This window comes from Diadema antillarum, unplaced genomic scaffold (assembly GCF_040938485.1).
Source record: "Diadema antillarum isolate AM-2024a unplaced genomic scaffold, OU_Dant_1.0 seq00000441_RagTag, whole genome shotgun sequence".
In the NCBI taxonomy this organism is placed as follows: Eukaryota; Metazoa; Echinodermata; class Echinoidea; order Diadematoida; family Diadematidae; genus Diadema; species Diadema antillarum.
The window spans coordinates 45,067-68,366 of NW_027271416.1; the positions used below are offsets into that span (position 1 = coordinate 45,067).

Here is a 23,300-nt window from a genome sequence, read left to right on the forward strand (position 1 = left end):
CGAGGCAGTTTACTTTCATCTCGTTAGAGACAGTGTAGCGGCAGAGCGTCATTGTAGTTTAAAGGCGAGACCGAATCAATAGCAGCTCTTATATAGCAGGAATAGCAGGACAATCATTGAACGTGCTATTCAAGTGACAGGCTGAATAGACATGACACCACCCGACACATTCTATACGCATCGAGATCTTTTGAAGCGGTCAGAGCTCTAATGACGATTTAGTATTAACAATGAAAAGTCGTGCTTCTTAAAGTCACTGCCCCTGATCTTGATCCCCTCAAAGAATCGGTAATATGCCTATTCGCTAAACCTTCGACTTGTGCTCTTGTTCAGCTACTTTGTCGGCAGAGTAAAGAGTAGGGAAGCGAGCGTGCAAAAATTGCATCTGAAGAAGATCCGGCTCTAATTGAGCGCGTGAATCACAAGGCGTGCTGAATTTTAGCGTGAGAGTGATCACAGTATGGAAGCTACCCCAATACTCTATCCTTTCTTGATCGAAAGAAAAGTTAGAAAATGGATAAAGCCCTACATCACTGAATTCGTTAAAATGGCATCTCAAATGATATGTGTTTCCAAATCTTGTTTGGAAGTTACCAAAACAATTTACTCACATTCAATCTATTTGCCATAATCATTTCATCAGTCTTAAAAGCTGTTTTTTTTTAATGTTCCTTTTTACCACAGCCTATCAACCACGGAGAGATGTGCACAGGTTTCCAAAATTCCAACAAACATCATTAACATTAAGGTCTTGCTCCTTTTTCGATGATTACAGATCTCATACAACTCAAATCGTAATAACTATATTACTGACTAATTACGTAATAACTAAAACAGGACTCGATGATGATGTGGTGACCTGTTTCAAGAACTTGCGTCTTTCGCATCAAGTTGTTTCAGGACTGTCATGACTGTAACAATGAGGACGCTCTTGTCATAATTTCATACAATGTATCAGGAGAATCGTAAAATGATAAGTCATCTCCCATATACATTATTATTTCCTATTAGGAAATGTGATTATATCCATGTTTCGTGAAAACATTTTCGTTTTTACTTTTCTTCGACTTTCTGATTTATTCGATCTTAATATAACGGTTTGTTTGGTCCGGAATCTAGTGTCCTTTTGTCATAAGTCAAATAGAGAACAGACATGATTATCTTTAACTTCTCTGTTTCACAGTGGTTGATATTCAAGCAATCTTGTTTAGTTCTTCTCGAGACCCCTCACCTCATGGAAGTAAGCTTACTAACATTGATCCAAGTTGAAATGCAATGTTCATAGTACATCCTATACTTTTGAATTGGATGCTGGTATTCAATATTTTGTCATTTGACCTTTTATTAAATTCTTAGAATTATTTACATTTTAATTTCCCTACGTTTGAACTGAATTTAATCTTAGGTCTGCTGGGCGATGTATACTAGAAGTACAAAACTGAGAAGCCTGGTACAATGCGATGTGAGAATAATAATGTATATATGCCTTTGTGATTTGAATTACCACTGTGTGTGCGCACATGTCTATGGTATCTTTTTAGAGCATTGCTTGATTTTGTTTTTGTTCATGACTATTTTTGTTTGTTTGAGTGTGTGTTTGTGTGTGCGCGTGTGTCTGTGTTTGTTGTTGTGTGTGTATCTGCTGTGCACATGTTTATCAATATCGTTTATAGGAGGCAGCTACGTCTTCTTGCTATCAAACTGGTCAATTTTTACCATCTGTACATTGATTCTATCAATTCTCCCTTGTATTTCTGTCATACCAGATTCCGCTTACATCACTTCATTGTTGACCCACAGTTTACTAAGAATTCTGGTCCCTCTCTCCCATTCAAGCTATTTGTGAAGTTAAGACCTAATTTCAATCAAGCACGAATACCGACAAGAGATACCTTTATCTCAAAAGCGAACCCACTGTAACAACAAAAGAACGACACATACATAACTGCATATTCACGCAGGCACAAACGTATACAAGTTATCATTTTGTTACTTGGGTTAAACAAAACACAAACACAGACTCAAACAAACAAGCAAACAAACAACCATGAACAAACATAAGATTATATTTTACTCAAAAATACCGCAGGAATAAGGTAAGATGAACTGAATGAAATCTTAATGTCTAATGGTAATGTTTATTATTAAACACTAAATATAAAGAAGCAAAACGATGTTGCTGAATTCAAGTCTGAATCATCGCGGGTGTCTCAGAAAAGAGGAACAGATTTCTGAAGTCGGAAGAATGCTGGTCTTCTATCATTGTTTGCTTGCACAGAATCTAATACACTTCTCAATAATATGAGAAATGAAATATCACATGTCAGTCACTCCTATGAATGTGGCGGCATCACAGCGTTCAGTGTGGAACGACGAAGGCATAAGGATGACCAAACATGTAGAATGGCGACGGGCTGTGGTAGAGACTCCCTTCACGGTATGGCGATTGATACGAAGAAGTCGGTCGGCTGCTTCGGGAGAGAAAGTCTACAGACATCAAGGTATTGGTGGCGCCCTGCTGCTTTCGATGAGATGTCGTCTGCGGCAAATTGATGACGTCATGCTCCTCGCTGATGCGGAAAGTCGACCAGGAATCCGGTGATCGGCTGCTACGAGACAGGAAATCGACCGACATCGGTGAGTCGTTGATGGCGGACTTCTTGGGCGGCGGTGTGTTCTCCTGGTCGATGACATCGCATTCCGTTGATCGCTTACGCTTTCCTGTGGATGAAGACTCCATTCCCTTGATGCCGATTGGCCTGTTGATCTGATTGTCTCTGGTGTCTGGTCGAGCAGAGAGGGATTTGAGTGAAGTTCGACGAAGGCGCGAATGGCGATTCTGGAACCAGACCTGAAGATAAACAAAGAATAAATCTGACGTTAGCATTTTGCTTCATGCATGAACAATTTTTAAACATAAAACGTAACATGCTACTGCCACAATCAAGTCACCAAAAACATAAAGGACGTGGTTCTTAACATCGGCCATTCATATTCTCGCTGTGCTAGGAATGTTTGAGTCCCAAATTTTCATCTATCTCAATTTCTCAATATGGGCTGTTTATTGAGATAGATGTTGAGATAGATAGAATCTCGATCGCAATCTATATCAATTTTCATCTATCTCAGGTATTGCATTGTAATAACAGCTAATGAAAAGATAGTTGCAATTTGAAACCAGTAATTTATATTCAGTAATATTATCATTTACAGTATTACAAGAAAAAATCAACTTTACTTCATCATTCATACATCTTTGCTTTTACATACTTGTATTCTATCTTCATCGAGGCCGAGTGAGGCAGCCAATTTCTCTCTAGAGACGATGTCGGGATATCTGTCGATGTCGAATTCAGCCTTCAGCTTCTCGAGCTGCCATTCGGTGAACACTGTCGGACGTCGACGACGAGGGCCTTTGGTAGGAACGGACGTCGAGACTTGAGGGAGAAGGGAGAGCGGTGAATCGGCAAAACCGTATGGATTGGTTTTGTAAAGATATCGGTTTGTGGGGAAACGTTGAGATACGACTTAACTTCGAGAGAATCTTAGTGAATTGTGGTGGTAGTACCAAAGTAGCTAGTGACAGCGGGTAATTGATGCTAAACTAAAGTTGGTCATCAAAGGGTAATGCGTGATAAGAAGATAAGTACGTTACGTATTAGCAAAGCCGCGTATCACTTTCACGCGCCATAAGCGTTTGATAGGAACGGACTTTTGATTGGTCCGATAAACCGACCAATGAGATTACCCGAGTAGCGGCTTGTTTAAAGTTTCACGTCCGGCTATTCACAGGAGCGCGAATCCCCTGATCTACGTTGGCTGGGAAATTACAATAGAACTTTAATTTGTTTTCCTTTTGTTCATTAGCGACCCGATTGTCGGTTCGCTGCCGACGAACCGGTCTTGTATCATCTTCCTGCATGGGTACAATAGCGTATTGCCGCTGTTCTACGACTTGGATTGTTTCTTCATTTTTCATCGGAAATCGGGCGCAGTGAACGGTCGATTATTGTGGAATTGACTAAAGCTTGTAAGACTGTTCAGAATGATCATCGCGTCAATGCAAAGAGTGAAGGAAATTGAGGCTGACGTATGCTTCAAAGAACGTTGATTTCTAAGCACATACGGTGAATTTTAAGAACACTTTTTTCTTCTTCTATATATTGCCTTTTCTGCTGATAACGGTTTGTAGTTTACATTGTAATTACCAGTCAGTGAAAACAATATCAGAATCAAGAAATTGTATTTGCACAATAATAACGCATGTAATTATTTTATCAGCAAACGTTGTCTTACTATGGGTAAATCAAACTTTTTTTCGTTCTCACGGGTCCCCTCCAAACATGGCAAGCATCGTCTTGCAAGCACACTTCATTATTTCATAATTACTTTTATTTCTTTATTCTAGTGACTTTCAATGTTTAATCCCCTATGTTAACTTTGATCAATGTTCTGCTATAAAAATATAGTTGAAGTATGATAGATTGAGGAGTTTGATACAATGTGAGAATGAAGCTTTTGATATGACTTTCTGTTAATATGATACTTGGAATGACCGACCAACCGCGGCCGCGTGCGTGGTGGTAGTGTTGGTGATGGCGGTGTGTGTATGTGTGCGTGTGTGCTCTGGACGTTTAAATATGTGTGTGCCCGTGTTCATCAATGTCGTATGATAGGTTATCTTCTTAAATTGCTTTCAAACTGGTCAATCTCTACCGTTTTCTCTATGTTTCATTCCGTTCTCTTAGTATCTCTATGTTACATCAGATTCTGCTTATATCTGTATATAGCTTGGTGGCTGCAACGAGAGTACTCTAAAAAATTCAGTCCATCATTGCCATAAAGTTTTCTATGAAGATTTAAACCCCTTCACAATTCAACTCAAGCACAAAGTAAACATACGTTCGAGCATTTACCTGTAGGTAATACGCGAGACCAATCACACATAATAAACACACATACACACATACACACATAAGCACACGCACACACAAGCAAATATGCCATATAGAATTTCATAAGCAATGACTGAAATTTTTGTCAGTAACGAAGATACACACATACACACACACGCACACACACACACACACACACACGGAGACATGGACACAAAGGTCTCAAAACGTGATAGTAATTTAATGAACTTTTGCCAAGACACAAAACAATCAAACACAGGAAAGTAGCTAATTGTTTAATGATTGAAGCATACAACAAGAATCAGCATACAAATTATACATCCAAAAGAACCAAAGAGTAGTATGAACAGACCAATATTACAAGTAATTTTTGTACACAGGCTTATCATTTGATTAAAGTTACATTGGATGAAATGCTGAACCCTCGACGGTTTCAGTTCTTGTATATAGAGAGCAGAGAGAGAGATAGAGAGAGAGGGGGGGGGGGAGATACCGAGAGTATATACAAAGAAGGAGACTACAGACTCATGGTATGATAAACGCTTTAGATGGATGGTCAGATTTTCTAACGTTGCTATGCGGGGGAATTAATTACAACGAGCCACAGAAAGTTTGGTTATGCAAAAACTATCAACAAAAGACTGGATAAAAATGTAAATCATGTCAGCATTCATTTTTCAATCGGAGAATTGGTATACAGAATTAATGCTTGTTTTCACTTGTGTAATCATCTTACCATCACGTACGATCGTAAGGAAGTCGTGCTGTGCAGGACTGTACAAGGATGCCAATTATAAAGAATATGAAGGCTTTATACTACAATGTATATTAACATTAACTAATTTGTTATATTGTAACGACTACATATTATTTTGTGTACAATAATAGTTTGATAACATGACCGAAACATCCTTAAAGATAATACACTACATTTTTAGCTATATGACAGCTCATTAAAATTAATGTGTGAAATTGGTCTTGCAATCCTACCATGCCGACTTGGTTATACAAAGATTATGTTGTGACATTAATCAAACATATGTTTTTATGGTATGCTACAAATAATTATGATAACCATCACGGCCTTTCAGTTAACTTCAAATCTCTCAAGTGTTGGTAACATACTGTTTTTCAATCATTCCATTTGGAGCTAAATACATCGCCGCAAACTCCTCCGTTACAAGTGACGTCAGTAATTCAATACGCCACTGTTTTACTTCACACTTACAAAAGGGGAATGGGCTAATGCACATTATATCGCAAGAAACATCATCAGATAGATCAAACAACAATGCGGATAAAGTAGAAAAAAAGGGATTGATCGAAAAAAGGAAAAAGAAAGGTGGAGGACACATTCACTTTGTTTATATCACATCGCCTGTGCGATCATTTATCCAAAATCGGGTAGTATAACATTATTCTCTCTATCAATCTCTTCCACATAATCAGTGGATTCTCCAGCAACATGTACACATTCCATTTGTGTAGCTTCATTCATTCAAGCATATAGCACAGTGTGCCTGGTTGATACCTTTTTGCTGACTATTGCTAGTCACCTGGGGCGAACCACAAGGGGTCGGCACTTACTCTTTGCCATATATGAATGAAGTGGGATCGCTAGCTGATCAAACAACAGGATATGCATATCAAAATAAAGAATAATTCATTCATTCATTCATTCATTCATGCTTTAATTTTCATTTCCAATCAATATACATAGGTCACAGTTCCGTAGCTGGTTAACCGCAGCCTGTTTCAACGCATTAAATGTTCGGATACAACATGACTCTCCTAATTCTGAATTAGAAAATCACTGTTCATCCCGATAGCTTAGTCCTCTGAGATGTGAACTATAAAATGATATCTCAGTTATAATCTCATTCAATGCATTATTGATTAGACTACCAGTCTTACACATGAACAGACCAAAATAATCGGATTCAAAAAAAAAAATTTTCTGTTTGTCTCCTTTTCGTTTTCGATCAAACCGAGGTCAAAAGCAGACTGAGCAACTACTAAGCAGATTATTTCAATTAGCCTACATGGCAATGTGAAAAAGTAATGAAATATTCCTATAACTTGTCTTGAGCAGAGTTAAATGCAAGCGTATTGGCTCATGTAACAACAACAACAACAACAACAACAACAACAACAACAACAACGATGTCATACTCATTTTAACGACCCAACCCTGTCAATTTTTTTTTTTCGGATTCAGTTTTGTAACCCCTTGAAGTTAATCGTTTCTCTTCGCTATCACATTTTTATCATAATTTATCTCAAGATCATATCAATTTTTGTAATGGTTGCAATGCATGTTTACGTGATACTATGAGGCCTTTGTAGCAGTTCGTCAAAGAAGTATTTTTTTTTTCTTTCACTGCATTGCATTTCAGTATAATGTCAGGTATAATCAAGTGGAGCTACAAAATATTTGTAACTTGTTTGTGACTTCTCCATGATGGTCAAACTAGCGATACTCAATCAGAGTTAATTGTGATCAGACTTACATCTATATGCTGTTTGTTTAGAGCATACGGACGCTCATTATAATCAAATTTTAATGTCAGAATATTCTGAACCTCCACTGTTTGGTGCTTTATTGTCACTCTTAATAACACATTCCGACGATATTGTGTCATTCGAAGGCATGAAAATCAGTACAGAATGGTTTAATTATCCAAGCATACACACACTCATTAAGCGTTAGATGGATGTATGACTTGGAACAACCAGGGAGTATGGATGAACTGGAGGGCAATAGATTTAGCTAGATGGAAAGAGCCTATGCAGGATTACTACAGTCATGAGAAGTAAATATTGGAGATTTACGTCTACGAGATTCACCATGTGCACACAGAGTCCTCAGCCCATAGTTCCAGTGCTGTATATACATACGGCACTGCATAGTTCAATCTAGTGGACGGCAGATGACCCTCTAAAGGGCTTTTTACACTTGTGTTTCTTAACCCCGGACTTTCTCTGACCCAGGACTATCGTTAGTCCCGTACCAATTTTTTCAGCTTTTTACACTCGCCAATTAGTCCCGTACTATCTCTTGTCCGGGGCTAAGGAGAAAACTGACCTTTTTACACTCGTATTTCTTAGCCCCGGACTTTCCAAACCACATGAATATTCATAATTACGCTGTGTGTACTGTACACGTACACCCACGCACCGGCAGCACTTGATGACCTCGTTTCTGATTGGTCAGTGAGGGTCGGACTTCGTCTCCGTCGCTTAGCCCAGGATTATTTTTTCGTTCTGTTTACACTCACTTCGTTGGCACCGCAATTGCGGTGCTAACCCCTGCTATTTTGCAGGGCCAGATAGTACCGTACTATCGGTGGGGCTAGCCCACTTTGGCAAAAACGAGTGTAAACAGAAAGTGGGCTAAGGATAGTCCCGTACCAACGGTGGGGCTAAGGCCCCCCCCCCCCCCTTAGCCCCACCGTTGGTCCGGGGCTAAGCAAAATTTTACAAGTGTAAAAAGCCCTTTAAGCAGGGAGGTGGAAAGAGAGGAAAGAGGATCTTCCACCTCCCTGCTCTAAGTCTTGTCGTGCGTCATCACGCTGCAAGTGCCCCATTTCGCATTTAAAACTCATCACGATGTAGTGACGTATTTACCACTTTAGATTTAAAAAATAATACCGAATAGTGTAATACCTTTGATAGAAAAACAGCTTGCACCGACAAAATCCATGATTCATGGAACATAACTATCGCCATTGTCAATCAATTTATGACATTTATAATCATGGAATATTATACATACGCTGAAAGTAGGCTGTAATACCCATTCAGAGACTTACGCCTCAGGGGTTTTGTACCCGCGTCATTACAATACTTCCAAAAAAATGTTGGTACTTGCAGTAGGTATTAGCATTTTACTAATTTTATATGAAGAGCATTTTCCTCCAAATAGTGTCGTATCATTTAGAGTACTAATATCACACAACAAAATGTTGTAACTGACCCTATTTTACTTTTGGAATGGTCAATCATCCAATAATAATCATTACAAGTGTATGAATATTCCTGTGAGCAGGCACGGCACATGCATGTTCAGTCTTATATGTAAATTTGATTTATTACAATATTCCACTCACTCACAGTATCCCAGCAAAGAATCCACTTATCTTACATGCTATTGCATGAAAAAATCGTGTATCACATTTCACAATATATCAAATATGTAGAGTCTATCTTCAGTGCTGAAAGCTATCTCACCACTCTCAAACACCTGTAGATAGTACCAATTTCTTTTCTTTGGTTTCTGTATTTTGAAATCGGTGATGATATTGTGCAAGTACTCCAAATCTCTCGTGTATCGATCGATACTGACGAGACCCTCCTCGTGCTTCACCCAGGCTACAATGACAGAATCATCTCTACAAACAGCTGGGTAGACAAACATACCCTCCTTCTCCAAGACATTCTCCTTCTTCCCGTTACCATCAAGGCAGACGACAGTTGATAGATCTCTCAGTATCAGTTTCCCCATGGTGTGAAAGGAGAATAATAGCAGAGGTGTATATCCACCACACATTATTACCCTGACTGCTTTACCACCATGTGGGGTAAATACTTGCATCATTCTAGGCTTCCTATAACTGAAATGGATAGTGTCATCTCTATCCACAGTGAGACCACCTACCCCTCCTTCATCATAACGCATTGTTTCGAACATGACATCAAGTTTCTCCCACTGTCGAGTGTAGAGTGACATCTTTTCGTTTGTATCACGTACAACACTTCGACCATCAGACAGGAATCCAAGTTCACGGATACTGACATCCTTCAGCACGGTCTGCTGTAACTCGCCATCAGTGGAGTAGAGATGGATTCCGCCAAAATGCGAACCCACCGCCATCTTACCGTCTGGTGTACTAGTCATACAGTTCATGCTATTTTCGGTCGGGAGCTCTACGTCTGCTTTGACATCCCACGTGCAACCTTCTAGTTCTCCAAGATAAAGTTCATTGACCTGCACGTATTTACTAAATGAAATCTTCTGAGCTCGTTTTGTCACACCTCTCGTTGATTGATCGTCAGGATCATCTCGTCCCAGAAAGGTCTTCAAGTTCTCACACAGCGTGTCGTGTGCAAACAAGGCGTCTTTCTCTAGTGGTACCTTCACACCGTTAGCTACCAGCTCTTCCATAGCGGTCATACAACGAATTGTTTGGTGACTCTCTTCCTCCATGACTTGTAATTCCTTCTCCAAATTTTCAGACAATCGTTTCACTTGACATTTCAGGGCCTCTCTTCTGGCTGACAATAGTTGCATGTATTCTTCGTACGTCTTGTCGATGTCATCATTGAGTCTTCTCATCATGTTTGTTATTTCATTTCGTTGTGTCTCTATGAAATCAATATAATTTACAATGGTTGTTTTCTTTGATTTTGCCCTTTCTTGTAACTTCTTGATATTTTCTATCAATTTCTCCTCGTGGATAGCTGCCTCTTCAATCTGATGCCCTGCTTGTAAGTGTCTTAACATCCCGCACTTACAGCAGACGTACTCCCGACATCCGATACAGAAACACTCCTCATCATCGTTAGGATGTTTCTTACACTTCCGTCTCCTCTTAAGCGAAATTTTTCCGGAGAGCACCTCGCTAATGGGCACTACTTCGTGGTTGGAGACCGGTTTCCAGATAGAGTGTGTTTTCTCACACGATTTACACATATATTTCCCACAGTCCTGACAGAAGGACACAGCTGGCAACTTTTCGTCCTTCTCACAAACTGTGCATATTGGGCTCTTTGCTTTAACTTCTTCCACTAGAGAATTCAGGGGTACGATTGTTTGTAACTTACTCACATCTCCACTGGGTAGGGGCGTTTCTTTTCTGCATACAGGACATGTTATAGCTTGTTGGTTGGGCTGAGTTTGAGAGATGCATTCCAAACAGTCTTTGCAGAAGGTGTGAGAACATGCCAGTGATTTGGGTTGGTTGAATAGTGCCAGACAGATAGGACACTCCAGATTCTGGCTGCTGATTTGATGAAACGTTGCCATGGTGTCTTTCTGTGTGTTAGCAAAAGAATGAAACGCATTGACGAGTACGAGCAGAAATATGATATCATCATTTACCAAAATAAAGAAGGGAAATTCAATGGACCGTGGTGTTGGAATGTTTGCATTCTTAAAATCGGACGAAGTAATGAAGCACAATTTAAGAGACGTGTGTGAATAATAGATTATTTGAGTGGAGGAGATCACATTAACTAATTGTCCGGTGAGCCTATCATGATACTGCAACTTACAATAAAATCAGTTGTATCTTGTTAGTTCCCTAAATGAGTACTGCCAAACCTGCCTTAGCGGCCACCTGTCTATAGCGGTCACTGAAAAATCCCCCGAGAGAAAAGCCCTGTTAAAGTCCCTGTGTATAGCAGCCACCTGTCTAACGCGGCCAGCGGCCACAAATTTTGTTCCCGCAGAAGATTTTAACCTGTCTATTATAGCGGCCCGCCACAGACCCGATGGAGCCGTAGCCGAGCCGATATATTCAGCGTGTTTTTCTGCTTTTTAGCCGTGTCAGTCATTCATGGGTAACGTTCAGTGATCGCCTCCGCTGTTATTCATCACTCATTCAGTCATAATATCACACTAGCGTAAATCTTTTTCACGACTGTACGCATGCTATTTACTGTGCAACAATTTTTTCATAAACACCGGCATTGTTCAACACGTCGTTCAACAGGTACATGTAAGTACTTACAGATATATTCAACAACGATACATGTACATGTCGGCAAACGAAACGGATAACCTGTCTTTAGCGGCCACCTGTCTATAACGGCCACTCTTGTCGTTTCCCTTGGGTGGCCGCTATAAATAGGTTTGACTGTATTAGAAAAATATATGATGGGTTGAATCAAGCAGCTAATGGAGGGGTGACTCTCTTAATCAAGGGACTGCTTTTCAGCAGTCCCCTTCATTTCCAACAATTCTTTCATAAAATAAAACCGCATTATATGACTACATATTTTCTTACGCTATATTTCTCTTATTACAAGAAATGAGACTCAATGATTTCGCATAGCTGTATATATGCAAAAGGAGTGAAGAGGAGGCTTACATCGCCATAAAGTTTATAAAATATGAACATTCTGAGGTGTTGTAACTCAATCAACATCTTTATTTACCCTTTGCAAGCATATTTACATAACTGCTGTGGCCATGTAGTCTACAACCTTACCAGCTCTGCTGATGTTCCTAAAATTTTGTTATCATGTTAGCAACTTTTGGGGACACAGAAATGCATTTTAGGGAAGGGAATATGTCTATTATTATTATTATTTGATGAAGCAGTTAGCTGCACAGTCACAACAAACGCTCTTTGCGTATTCAATGTCCCTTACCTGCAGACCCTAAAACCGAGTTCAAAAGATTATAATTACAAGCACGACTAGCCACCTCTCTCTTTTGTTTCTAACTTTTGAAGTCATGAAAATTAATGAGTGATTGCGCAGACCATTGTTAATACATCGAACAGGAAAGTCCTAAAGACGTCTGACATGTATCTTATTCTAGTCATGTCTAGTGTCTAGTAATTGACAAACTAATCTATTTATATTTATTTGTGATAAAGTTCTCAGATGTTGATTTATTTCCAACAGATATAACGATTGATATCTCTATTCAAAAAGCATTATACTATATCAGGCTATATATGCCAGTTGTTCTGTTTGGAGTGCTATCATTAATATCACAAAATTGCTCAACACCTGACCACCCCTCCCCTCCCCCATATAGGTTTTCTGGGCTGCCATGTGTTCAAGCATCCACTTATATACTGGCAGTCATTCTTCTGCATAATTTCTCTAGCTATTCGCAAATTGGTAATACAATGTATAGGACCCTACTTCGTATTAAGAATTAATGTAAGCATATGTTTTCTTTCTTCGAATCATGTCAATCTGTATAATAACGCTTTCTGTGATATCACAGATAAGAAATTTGATTTCTATTTTGTATTTTGGTGAAGAAAATAAAACCAATCAAAAAAGAAAACAAAATCTAATATTGACACAGGTTATGGGGTAAAACATGTTGAACAAAAGCAGCAAAGTCATAACAGACATGTTGACTGAACAAACAAGGCAGAATCTGTTTCAAGCTTATAGTTATTTTGTTAGACATACATTGTTTGTAAACTACGTGTCGCGGGCACAAATATAACATGCATGATTGTGTTAGTATCTTTTCGTATGCACGCTTACCAAGTTTGCTGTATTTCCGGGTTCAATATTTCTAAATTATGTCTGGCTCCGAAGTACATGTAGGCATGTATCGAATTACAACCTGTTGTCTGTTCAGCACGAGGAAAGGTGTGATCACGAAATAGATTGAATGTTACTTTTAAGACCCAAAACAAAATGCAAAGAACTAGTTTTTTGGAAATATTGCGAAGCACTGACAAAATGGTCGGGCGGTTCAGTGTAATGACTATCAACGGTTGACTATATTTACCCTGACCTTTATACTGCGAACATCTATTTATAGAAACAGGTTTTCCCCACACCTCAATTCTCAAACACTATGCACCTATCTGAAAATCACAGCTCACAACTGAATTTCGCCTTGTCCAGGGACCTGTTCACGCGACATTGAGCTGAGATGAGGTGTTTTTTTTTTATGAGTAAGATGTTAACAAATGTTGTCATGTTAAAGTATCACTTCGAAGAGAATCTGAGTAAAGTAAGACATTTGATTATTTAGAAAATTCTGTCATTTATCCTTCTGTTGTGATATTTTGAAATCTGAGGAAAAAAAAACCTCGATCAAAGAGCCAAGATGTTCTGCTGATGTAGAAAGATTTTGATATTCAGATCCTGTGGAGGGTTTTTTTTTTCTCCTTTTTTTTTCTCTTTTTTTTTGATATTACATTTTGTAACCTGTCTTCATCGAGGACCAGAGCAGCAGCCAGTTTCTCTCTGGAAACGATGTCGGGATATCGGTCGATGTCGAATTCAGCCTTCAGCCTCTCGAGCTGCTCTTCGGTTAACACGGTCGGACGTCGACGATGAAGGCCTTTGGTAGGAACGGACGTCGAGACTTGGGGGAAAAGCGAAAGTGCATGAAGAATCAGCCATGCCGGAGTTGGATTGGTTTCGCAAAGATTCCGGTTTGTGCAAGGATATGATTTAACTTCGGAACAATGGATTGTTCCTCTCTGAAAGGTCGACAATTGCAGAGTTGACTAAAACCTAGGGAAACTATATTTCGGAATGATCATCGCGTCAATGCAAAATGTGAATGAACTAAGCTCTAACGGTTATACAATATGTAATATTTCAAAACTTTGATGACGTAATGATATGAGGCATATAAACCTCCACTGACTTTCCTTTGGATATTATACGTGAATTGATTGGTTTTTGCAACAAAAGAATGGTCTAATGTCAGCCGGCTAAACATATTGTAGAGGTGCAATCAAGCTTACTTTACTATTTCTTTTTTGCTACTTGACGTGTTGTACGGCAAAAAACAAAACAAAACAAAACAAAGCAAAAATCCACAATATTAATGTACCAACTAGTGGAAAATTTGTAACATCACCATGACATCATCTCATCTAATTTGCATTCAACGTGTCTTTGTGATCCAAATCTAGGTTTCGAAAAAACAAAGAGAACGTTTTAATGACGCAGTTTATTTAATTCTTGCTTGGTTGCATTGAATATGTAGTATTTGTTCGTTTAAGTTGACTACTTAAGGAGGTAAAAGGATTTTTTTTTTTGGTCAGAGTAAGAGACACTTGTTGTAAAATATGTCAAACAGGGGGTTTTTCACTATCGATTTAGTGTGAAGGAAGATGAAAACGTCTTTCTTCTTTATGCAAATGGATTGTGTGTCTCAATATCGTTTGACAGTTTTGTCTTTTTGATAGAATAACGTATTTCCGCCATGTGTATAAATGTATCCTAATTTATCTTTATCTTTCTTTGTTATATTTTCATTTTCTCCTTACAACATTCCATTGTTGCCTCGCAAGTTCACACCAAAAATTCCAGCGCATCTCTCTCAAGAATTTTTTTTTCTGTGAAGATTACTAAATCCACTCATAATTTCACTCAAGCAGCAAGCACAAACACACCTACCATGCCTACGAACATTAACCCTTAAGAATACACGGGAACTCGGTTTTACACATAAATACACACACATACACACACAAACACACACACACGCACGGATACATGGAAACAAAGTTCTCAAAACGTTTTAGTGATTTAATGAACTTTTGCCACGACACATCAAAGACAAACACCGGAAAGTAGAACATTGTCAAAATCGGATTGAAGCATACAACAAGAATAAACATACAAATTGTATATCCAGAAGAGCCACAGAGTATAGTATGAACAGACGATTATAACAAGTTATTTGGGTGCAGATTAATGCTTATTATCGTTTGATTAAAGTTACAGCGGGTGAAATGCTGAACCCTCGACTGTTTCACTTCATGTAGAGATGGGAGGGGGATACATTGTACCGAGAGTACAGAGGAGATTACAAAATGGTATATAATGTAACGCGGTAGATGGATGGTCAGATTTCACAATGTTACAATGAGGGGAATCAATTATAAAGAAACACTGAAATTTCGGTTATACAAAAATTTTCAAAAGAAGAATGTAAATTATTTCAGCATTCATTTTCAATCGGAGTACTGGTGTACAGACGTCTAACAATAGCGTAATGATCTTGTTATGCATTGTTATGCACGAGCGTAAAGAGTGTTGTACAGGACTGTACAAGAATGACAATTATGATGTAGAATTTGAATGCTTTACTATGCCAAAGTAAACTAACGTGATATATTCTAATGACAAGATGATATTTTGTGTAATAATAGTTGGTTAACATGACCTGAACATCCTCAAAGATACATATTTTTGAAGAAAATTACATTTTCTTAGCTATGACAGCTTAATGACTGGGCGAAATATTGCAGTCTCACAGTTCTACCATGCCGACTTTCATTCATTCATTCATTTTTCCATCTTCAACAAAACTTGTAAATACGATTTTTTCACAGAAGATAAGTACATACAGTATATGTCAACATTACAAAACGTGATAAATGAAATTTATGGATATACAACCAAAATTGTGAAAAAGAAAAAGCACAAAAGCATTCTGAAGTTTAGAAAATGCAGAAGATAGGGACGAGGAATGCTGAAGAAGCAATGGTTGTAGGGTTCATGCACCCCAAACATAGTAAAACAATTATACATACATCTTGGTTATACAATGATTATTAATCAAACTTGGTTATATAATGATTATCAATCAAATACATATCTAATACATTTTAATGCTACGTTATGAATAACTATCAAGGCATTTCAGTTAACTTCAGATTTCTAAGTATGCATGGGTTATATTATACTACTTCTCGATCATTCCATTTTGAACTATAAATGCATCACCTCAGACTCCTCCGTTACAACAAAAGTGACGTCAGTAATTCAATACGTCACAAAAGGGAAATGATCTAATGCAGACATCGGACAGCAAGAAACATCATCAGATAGAAAATAATGTGGATGAAATAGAAAATGAAGATGAGAGAGAGGGAACGATTAAAAAGGGGAAAAATGTGAGACACAAAGTTATTTTGTTTGGAGCGTCACCAGTTTGATCATATCCCAAATCTTATAAAATTCTCTAAACTACTCTCTTCTACCCAAGCATAATGGCTCCTGCACAAAACAACAATTATACATCTCACATCTCTAGCTAATCAAAACAATAGCAACTTCGTATTGGAAAATAATGATCTTCCGTAATGCATTATTAAACAGACTAACACATGAATACAGTCATAACAAAATAATCTGATTCAACAAGAAAACGAATTATTGTTCAGTTTGTCTCCTCTTCGGTCAAATCAAGGAAATTATTACCAAAGGTAAACTGATTAGTAACTTGATTATTTTAGTTAGCCTGCATGCCAACGTGTACCAGACTTGAAATAATATAGGTTTTCCCTGCCAATTTCGCACTTTTGTCAGTCCATTTGATAAAAGGTTCATTCAATTTAGCAAAAATCCTCGTCACTACTCATTCTGTCATTCAAAATTTCAACTTGTTCGTGCAATTTAGCATTTCGATCAATGAAATTCGCACATGTGCCTTCCGAATTCGTAAAACGGGCATTCAAATTGGCACGTGCTCTTCAGTCATTCAAATTCGCCAGCACTGGCGGAAAATGCATTTCAGTCATTCAATTTCGCGTATGGGCATTCAAATTCCAAACATGTTCATTCAAATTACCGTGATGTTATTTCTATTTTGAAAAGGTGAGAACCGTGATTTATAAATATTTAAATGTGAATTTTTGTTTCATGCACACACTGATAAGTATACATGTATAGTAAAGGTATCTTTGACTCTAAATAACTCAAGTTTGTTGTTCTATAACGCCCAGCTTCTTTCATACATGTTATCAGAACTATGCATGCACCAGTACCATAGATTCACTTCACTTTCTTATGTCCAGTCATGGCAGCACGAATGAGATACAGGCGTATCTTTCAGGAAGACAGGGAAACAATCACAGAAGCATTTGAGGGTAATAACCTTGACAAATAGATGGCTAGAGCTGATCCAAGAACTTTATTCCTACTGATGATTAACGCAATATAGCATCCACCAAATGAAAATAATGAAACATGCAGACGAAAGAAATAATCACGATGTAAATTGAAACCTCATTCTCCCAATGTCAAAAGAAATTGAAGATTAATATATATATTACAACTTGCTTTGTATCAGAGTGAACTGCAGGAAGGATTTGCACAAACAGTAATATGCGGGTTTTTGCCTAAATTTATTTATACTAATTTTTATGGCCCAGTCCTGTCAAGTTTTTCGGTTTCCGTATTTACTCACTTCTCTTCTTTATCACAGTTTCAGCTTGTAATCATATGTCAATTTGTTTACGGGTTAATTTTAGGTATACATGAAACTGACACTTATGTAGCAATTCATCAAACAAACATATTTGTGTGTGTGTGTGTGTGTGTGTGTGTGTGCGTGTCCGCGTTTTCTCACCGCATTGCATTTCGGTAATGTCTTGTATAAGTAAAGCAGTGTACACGTCACAAGACCAACACCCACGAGTCATACAGCCCACGAGTTATACAGCTCACAAGTCATACTACCTACTAATTATAAGCCCACGAGTTCAACAGTAAGTAAATAAAGCCAATGAGTTCGACATCAAGTTAAGTAAGCCCATCACGAGTTATACAGTCCATAAGTTCGACACTACGCACGAAAGGCCCACGAAACCAACACAACGCTATTAAATGCCCACGAGACTGACACTAAGGATCACGAGACCGACACCATACACTGAAAAGGATCACGAGACCGACACTAAGGGTGGGATTTCACGGGGCACGCGAACGATTTGCGAAGGACGCGAATGGCAAAATCCAGCGTTCGCATTTTGGTCTGCAAAAGATCGCCAAACGAACGTGAGGGTTCGGAAGCGTCGTCAATTGTTCGCGAATGTCGTTTTTACTTCGGCGAGAATTTCAAAAAAGTTTGAAATTTTCTGCGAACCTTTTCCGCACACTTGGTCGTGATTTGCTCGTGAATTGTTCTCGAAAGTGTCTTTAAAGCCTCGTCATATATGCGCAAGACCTTCGCAAGACACGCGAGATGTTCGCAAAATGTTCGTTAAACCCCAAACAGACTCCGAAACTTTGGGTGGGATTTCACGAAGCACGCGAACGATTTGCGAAGGATGCGAATGACAAAATCCAACATTCGGAAAAGTTTTTCTCCGAATGTGTTCCGACAATGAAGCCGAAAACTATTCTTGCGCAATTTGTGCGAAGTTCCCACGACGTATGTGCGATTGTCGTGTGTATCATTGCCTAAAGTACAGCATGTTACGTACACGAAGAACACGCGACGGAAATGCGAACAACGAAACATTTTCAATAATCATGGGAGAAAATGTAGCAAGGAGAGGTGGAAGCATGAAAAAAAAAATCAACTCAAAACAGCTTTCTTGAGTTGAATTTTTTTTCTTTCCTGTATTTCTCCTTTCTTTTTCTCTCATTTCTCTATCGTGTGTTTGCCTACATTTTTTCCCCCTAGGACGTATCTCCACTAGTAAAGCATGTGATTTTTTTTGCAGTTCCTCCAACACATAATCTCTATAGTTCAAATGAAATTTACATACTTAAGATTGATTTTAAGTGTATTCTGCGATTTTTTTTTGTATATCAAATATTCTTTCTCTTTGCTAGTCTTTAATTTCTTTTGTTACTATAGTTGTTAATAATTGTTTGATGTTTAGATGTATGCTACGATTTTTATTTGTAGAAAACGTACAGGGCATACATCCCCCAAACGTGCGCTAAACGTTCGCGAGAATGTCTCAAAAGGTACGCGAACAGTTTGCGATTACGTCGTAAAATGATCGGAAAAACTTCGCAGATTTCGCGTAACCATGGTAACATACGCGAGACATTCTCCGAAGTTTCGGAGTCTGTTTGCGGTTTCACGAACATTTTGCGAACATCGCGCGTGTCTTGCGAATGTCTTGCGCATATGACGAAGCTTTAAAGACACTTTCGAGAACATTTCACGAGCAAATCCCGACTAAGTGTGCGGAAAAGGTTCGCAAAAAAAAATCAAATTTTTTAGAAATTCTCGCCGAAGTAAAAACGACATTCGCGAACAATTGACGACGCTTCCGAACCCTCACGTTTGTTTGGCGATCTTTTGCAGACTAAAATGCGAATGCTGGATTTTGCCATTCGCGTCATTCGCAAATCGTTCGCGTGCTCCGTGAAATCCCACCCTTTGGAGAATGTCTCGCGTATGTTACGCGAAATCTGCGAAGTTTTTCCGATCATTTTACGACGTAATCGCAAACTGTTCGCGTACCTTTTGAGACATTCTCGCGAACGTTTAGCGCGCGTTTGGGGGATGTATGACCTATACGTTTTCTACAAATAAAAATCGTAGCATACACCTAAACATCAAACAATTATTAACAACTATAGTAACAAAAGAAATTAAAGACTAGCACAGAGAAAGAAATGTTTGTGAAAAATCGCAGAATACACTTGAAATTAATCTAAAGTATGTAAAATTTCATTTGAAGTATAGAGATTATGTGCTGGAGGAACTGCAAAAAAATAAAAAAGATCAAATGCTTTACTAGTGGAGATACGTCCTAGGAAAAAAAATGTAGGCAAGCACACGATAGAGAAATGAGAGAAAAAGAAAGGAGAAATAGAAGAAAGAAAAAAAAATCAACTCAAGACAGCTTCCACCTCTCCTTGGGTACATTTTCTCCCATGATTATTGAAAATGTTTCGTTGTTCGCATTTCCGTCGCGTGTTCTTCGTGAACGTAACATGCTGTACTTTAGCAATGATACACACGACATTCGCACATACGTCGTGGAAAGTTCGCACAAATTGCGCAAGAATAGTTTTCGGCTTCATTGTCGGAAAACATTCGGAGAAAAACTTTTCCGAATGTTGGATTTTGTCATTCGCGTCCTTCGCAAATCGTTCGCGTGCTCCGTGAAATCCCACCCTTCGCGAACAACGAGACAGACACTATACGCGAAAGAGGCTCAGGACACCGACACTAGGCAAAGAAGGCCCACGAGACTGACACCCGTGGAGCTACAAAACCTAATACTGTGACTTGACTATGATTGCTCAGTCACGGTCAGTCTTCAGATATTCAAAGTACAACCTAGAGTAAACTGTGATGACATTTACAGATATTATATGCTTTGTGTTTACAGCACGCTGAAGGACGGGGTAGATACTACTTACACACACATACACACAAAAAAGAGCTACCACAGACAGAATACTTTGATGTAGAAACAGATTACACCGACAAAATCCATGATCCATAGACCATAAAAGCTATTGGCATTGTCAACTTTTTATAAAATGACTTTGCATTGGAAAATTATACACTTATACCTAAAGTACTGAATATATAGACTTTGTTACCAATTCATAGAAATGTAGGTCTACGCTGCAGAAGTCATGTACCTCACAACATACAAGAATTCCCCCAAACCACTTTAATACTTGCAGTAGAGGCAAAATATCAACTTTTTAACTGATTTTATGTGAAGAGCGTTCACCCTCCCATAATGTTGTATCAGTTGGAGCACTGATATCGCAAAACCCTGTTTCGGTTTTCTTTTGGAATGGTCAAGACGAGTGTATGGATGTTCATAATGAGTAGACGTGGCACAAGCATGTGCAGTCCATTATCATACTTCTAAACTTCATGTTTATTGTACACTCACTTAGACTATCCCACGGAAGAACTTTTTTTTCCCTAACGTGCTACTGCAGAACGAAATCATCACATTTCACATTACATTGCATAAAAAATGTAAAGTCTCTCTGGAGTGCAGAAACCTATCTCACCACTCTCAAAATCTTGTAGATAGTACCAAGATCTTTCTGCTTTTTGTGTTTTGAATTCAGTGATGAGATTGTGTATGTACTCCAAATCTCTCGTGTATCGATCGATACTGACGAGACCCTCTTCGTACTTCACCCAGGCTACAATGACCGAATCATCTTGACAAACAGCTGGGTAGGGATCCATACCCTTCTTCTTCAAGACATTCCCCTTCTTCCCCTTACCATCAGGGCACACGACAGCTCTATCGTCAGCTACCATCAGTTTCCCCGTTGACGGAAAGAAGAATAATTGCCAAGGTGTATAACCATCGCACATTATTTCCCTGACTGCCTTACCACCCTGTGGGGTAAATACATGGATCTTTTTGAGCTCAATATAACTCACATAGATATTATCATCTCTATCCACAGTGAGACCACCAGACCCTCCTTCATCATCACTCATCGTCTCGAAAGTGACGTCTTCTCCCATTTTGGAGTGTATACAGTGACATCCCGTTTTTTATATCACGTACAACACTTCGACCATCAGACAGGAATCCAGTTCTCCTGACATTGACATCCTTCAGCACGGTCTGCTGTAACTCGCCATCAGGGGAGTAGAGATGGATTCCGCCTTGACCGGATCCCACCGCCATCTTACCGTCTGGTGCACGAGTTATACAGTTCATTCTGTTGTCAGGGAGCTCTTCGTCTGCTTTGACATCCCACGTGTAACCTTCCAGCTCTCCAAGATGAAGTTCATTGACCTTCACGTGTTTACTGAATGAAATCTTCTGAGCTTGTTCTGCCACACCTCTCGGTGATTGGTCGTCAGGATCATCTCGTCCCAGAAAGCTCTTCAAGTCCTCACACAACGTGCCGTGTGCAATCAAGGCGTCTTTGTCTAGTGGTACCTTCATACCGTTAGTTACCAGCTCTTCCATAGCTTTCATTTGATGAATTGTTTGGTGACTCACTTCCTCCATGATTTGTAATTCCTTCTCGAATTTTTTAGACAATCGTTTCACTTGACATTTCAGGGTCTCCCTTCTGGCTGACAATAGTTGCATGTATTCCTCGTACGCCTTGTCGATGTTATCATTGAGTTTTCTCATCATGTTTGCTATTTCATTGCGCTGTGTTTCTATGAAATCAATATGATTTTCGACGGTTGTTTTCTTTGATTTTGCCCTTTCTCGTAACTCATTGATATTTTCCATAAATTTCCCCTCATGGATAGCTGCCTCTTCGATCTGATGCCCTGCTTGTAAGTGCACTAACATCCCGCATCTCAAGCAGACATACTCCCGACATCCGATACAAAAACACTCCTCATCATCGTTAGGATGTTTCTTACACTTCCGTCTCCTCTTTAGCGGAACTTTTCCCGAGAGCACTCCACTCGTGGCCACCACTACGTGGTTGGAGAACCTTTGCCACACAGAATGGTCTTTCTCACAGGATACACACATGTTTTCCCCGCAGTCCTGACAGTAGGACACAGCTTGCGAAAGGGACTGTACAGTATACTGGTTGAGGTGGAGATTAATGTTTCGAAAATTCCAAGTGAGATCATGAGAAATCTCTTATGAAATATGAAAGATCATGTAATATTCAGAAGGTTCAACGTTTATTTGATGAAAATTGGTTTTTCAAATGGCTGAGATATCAAAAAAAAAGTGATAATGATAAATGGCGACAGGCCACGCCTTTTATTAGGATTTCTTTGTTCACCTTGTTTTTCGATACCTCAGCCATTTCAAAATCGATTTTCAAAATAATAAACTTTTGATATACCCCTTAGAATTGCATGCTCTTTGACATTTCAAAGAGTGGTTTCTGAATATCTCGCAAAACGTCACAAGCTAAATCCTCACCTCAAACAGAACTGTACACACCCTATCATAACATATCACGGCCAAATGAATCTTATTTTTCTGTGTTCCT

The 23,300-nt window shown here is 38.9% G+C and overlaps 2 protein-coding genes across 2 annotated transcripts; both read right to left on the minus strand.

Moving 5' to 3' along the window:
• Positions 1 to 2,359: 2,359 nt before the first annotated feature.
• On the minus strand, positions 2,360 to 6,513 carry LOC139732622 (uncharacterized). The gene is made up of 3 exons (XM_071643479.1): positions 6,504 to 6,513; positions 3,271 to 3,437; positions 2,360 to 2,851 (listed from the first exon to the last, which is right to left on the minus strand). The coding sequence occupies exons 1-3, from the start codon at positions 6,511 to 6,513 to the stop codon at positions 2,360 to 2,362; spliced, it is 669 nt and encodes a 222-aa protein (XP_071499580.1).
• A 2,580-nt stretch (positions 6,514 to 9,093) lies between these two features.
• LOC139732623 (uncharacterized) lies at positions 9,094 to 22,471 on the minus strand. The gene is made up of 4 exons (XM_071643480.1): positions 21,887 to 22,471; positions 21,480 to 21,711; positions 13,817 to 13,986; positions 9,094 to 10,950 (listed from the first exon to the last, which is right to left on the minus strand). The coding sequence occupies exons 1-4, from the start codon at positions 22,469 to 22,471 to the stop codon at positions 9,094 to 9,096; spliced, it is 2,844 nt and encodes a 947-aa protein (XP_071499581.1).
• Between the last annotated feature and the right edge of the window lie 829 nt (positions 22,472 to 23,300).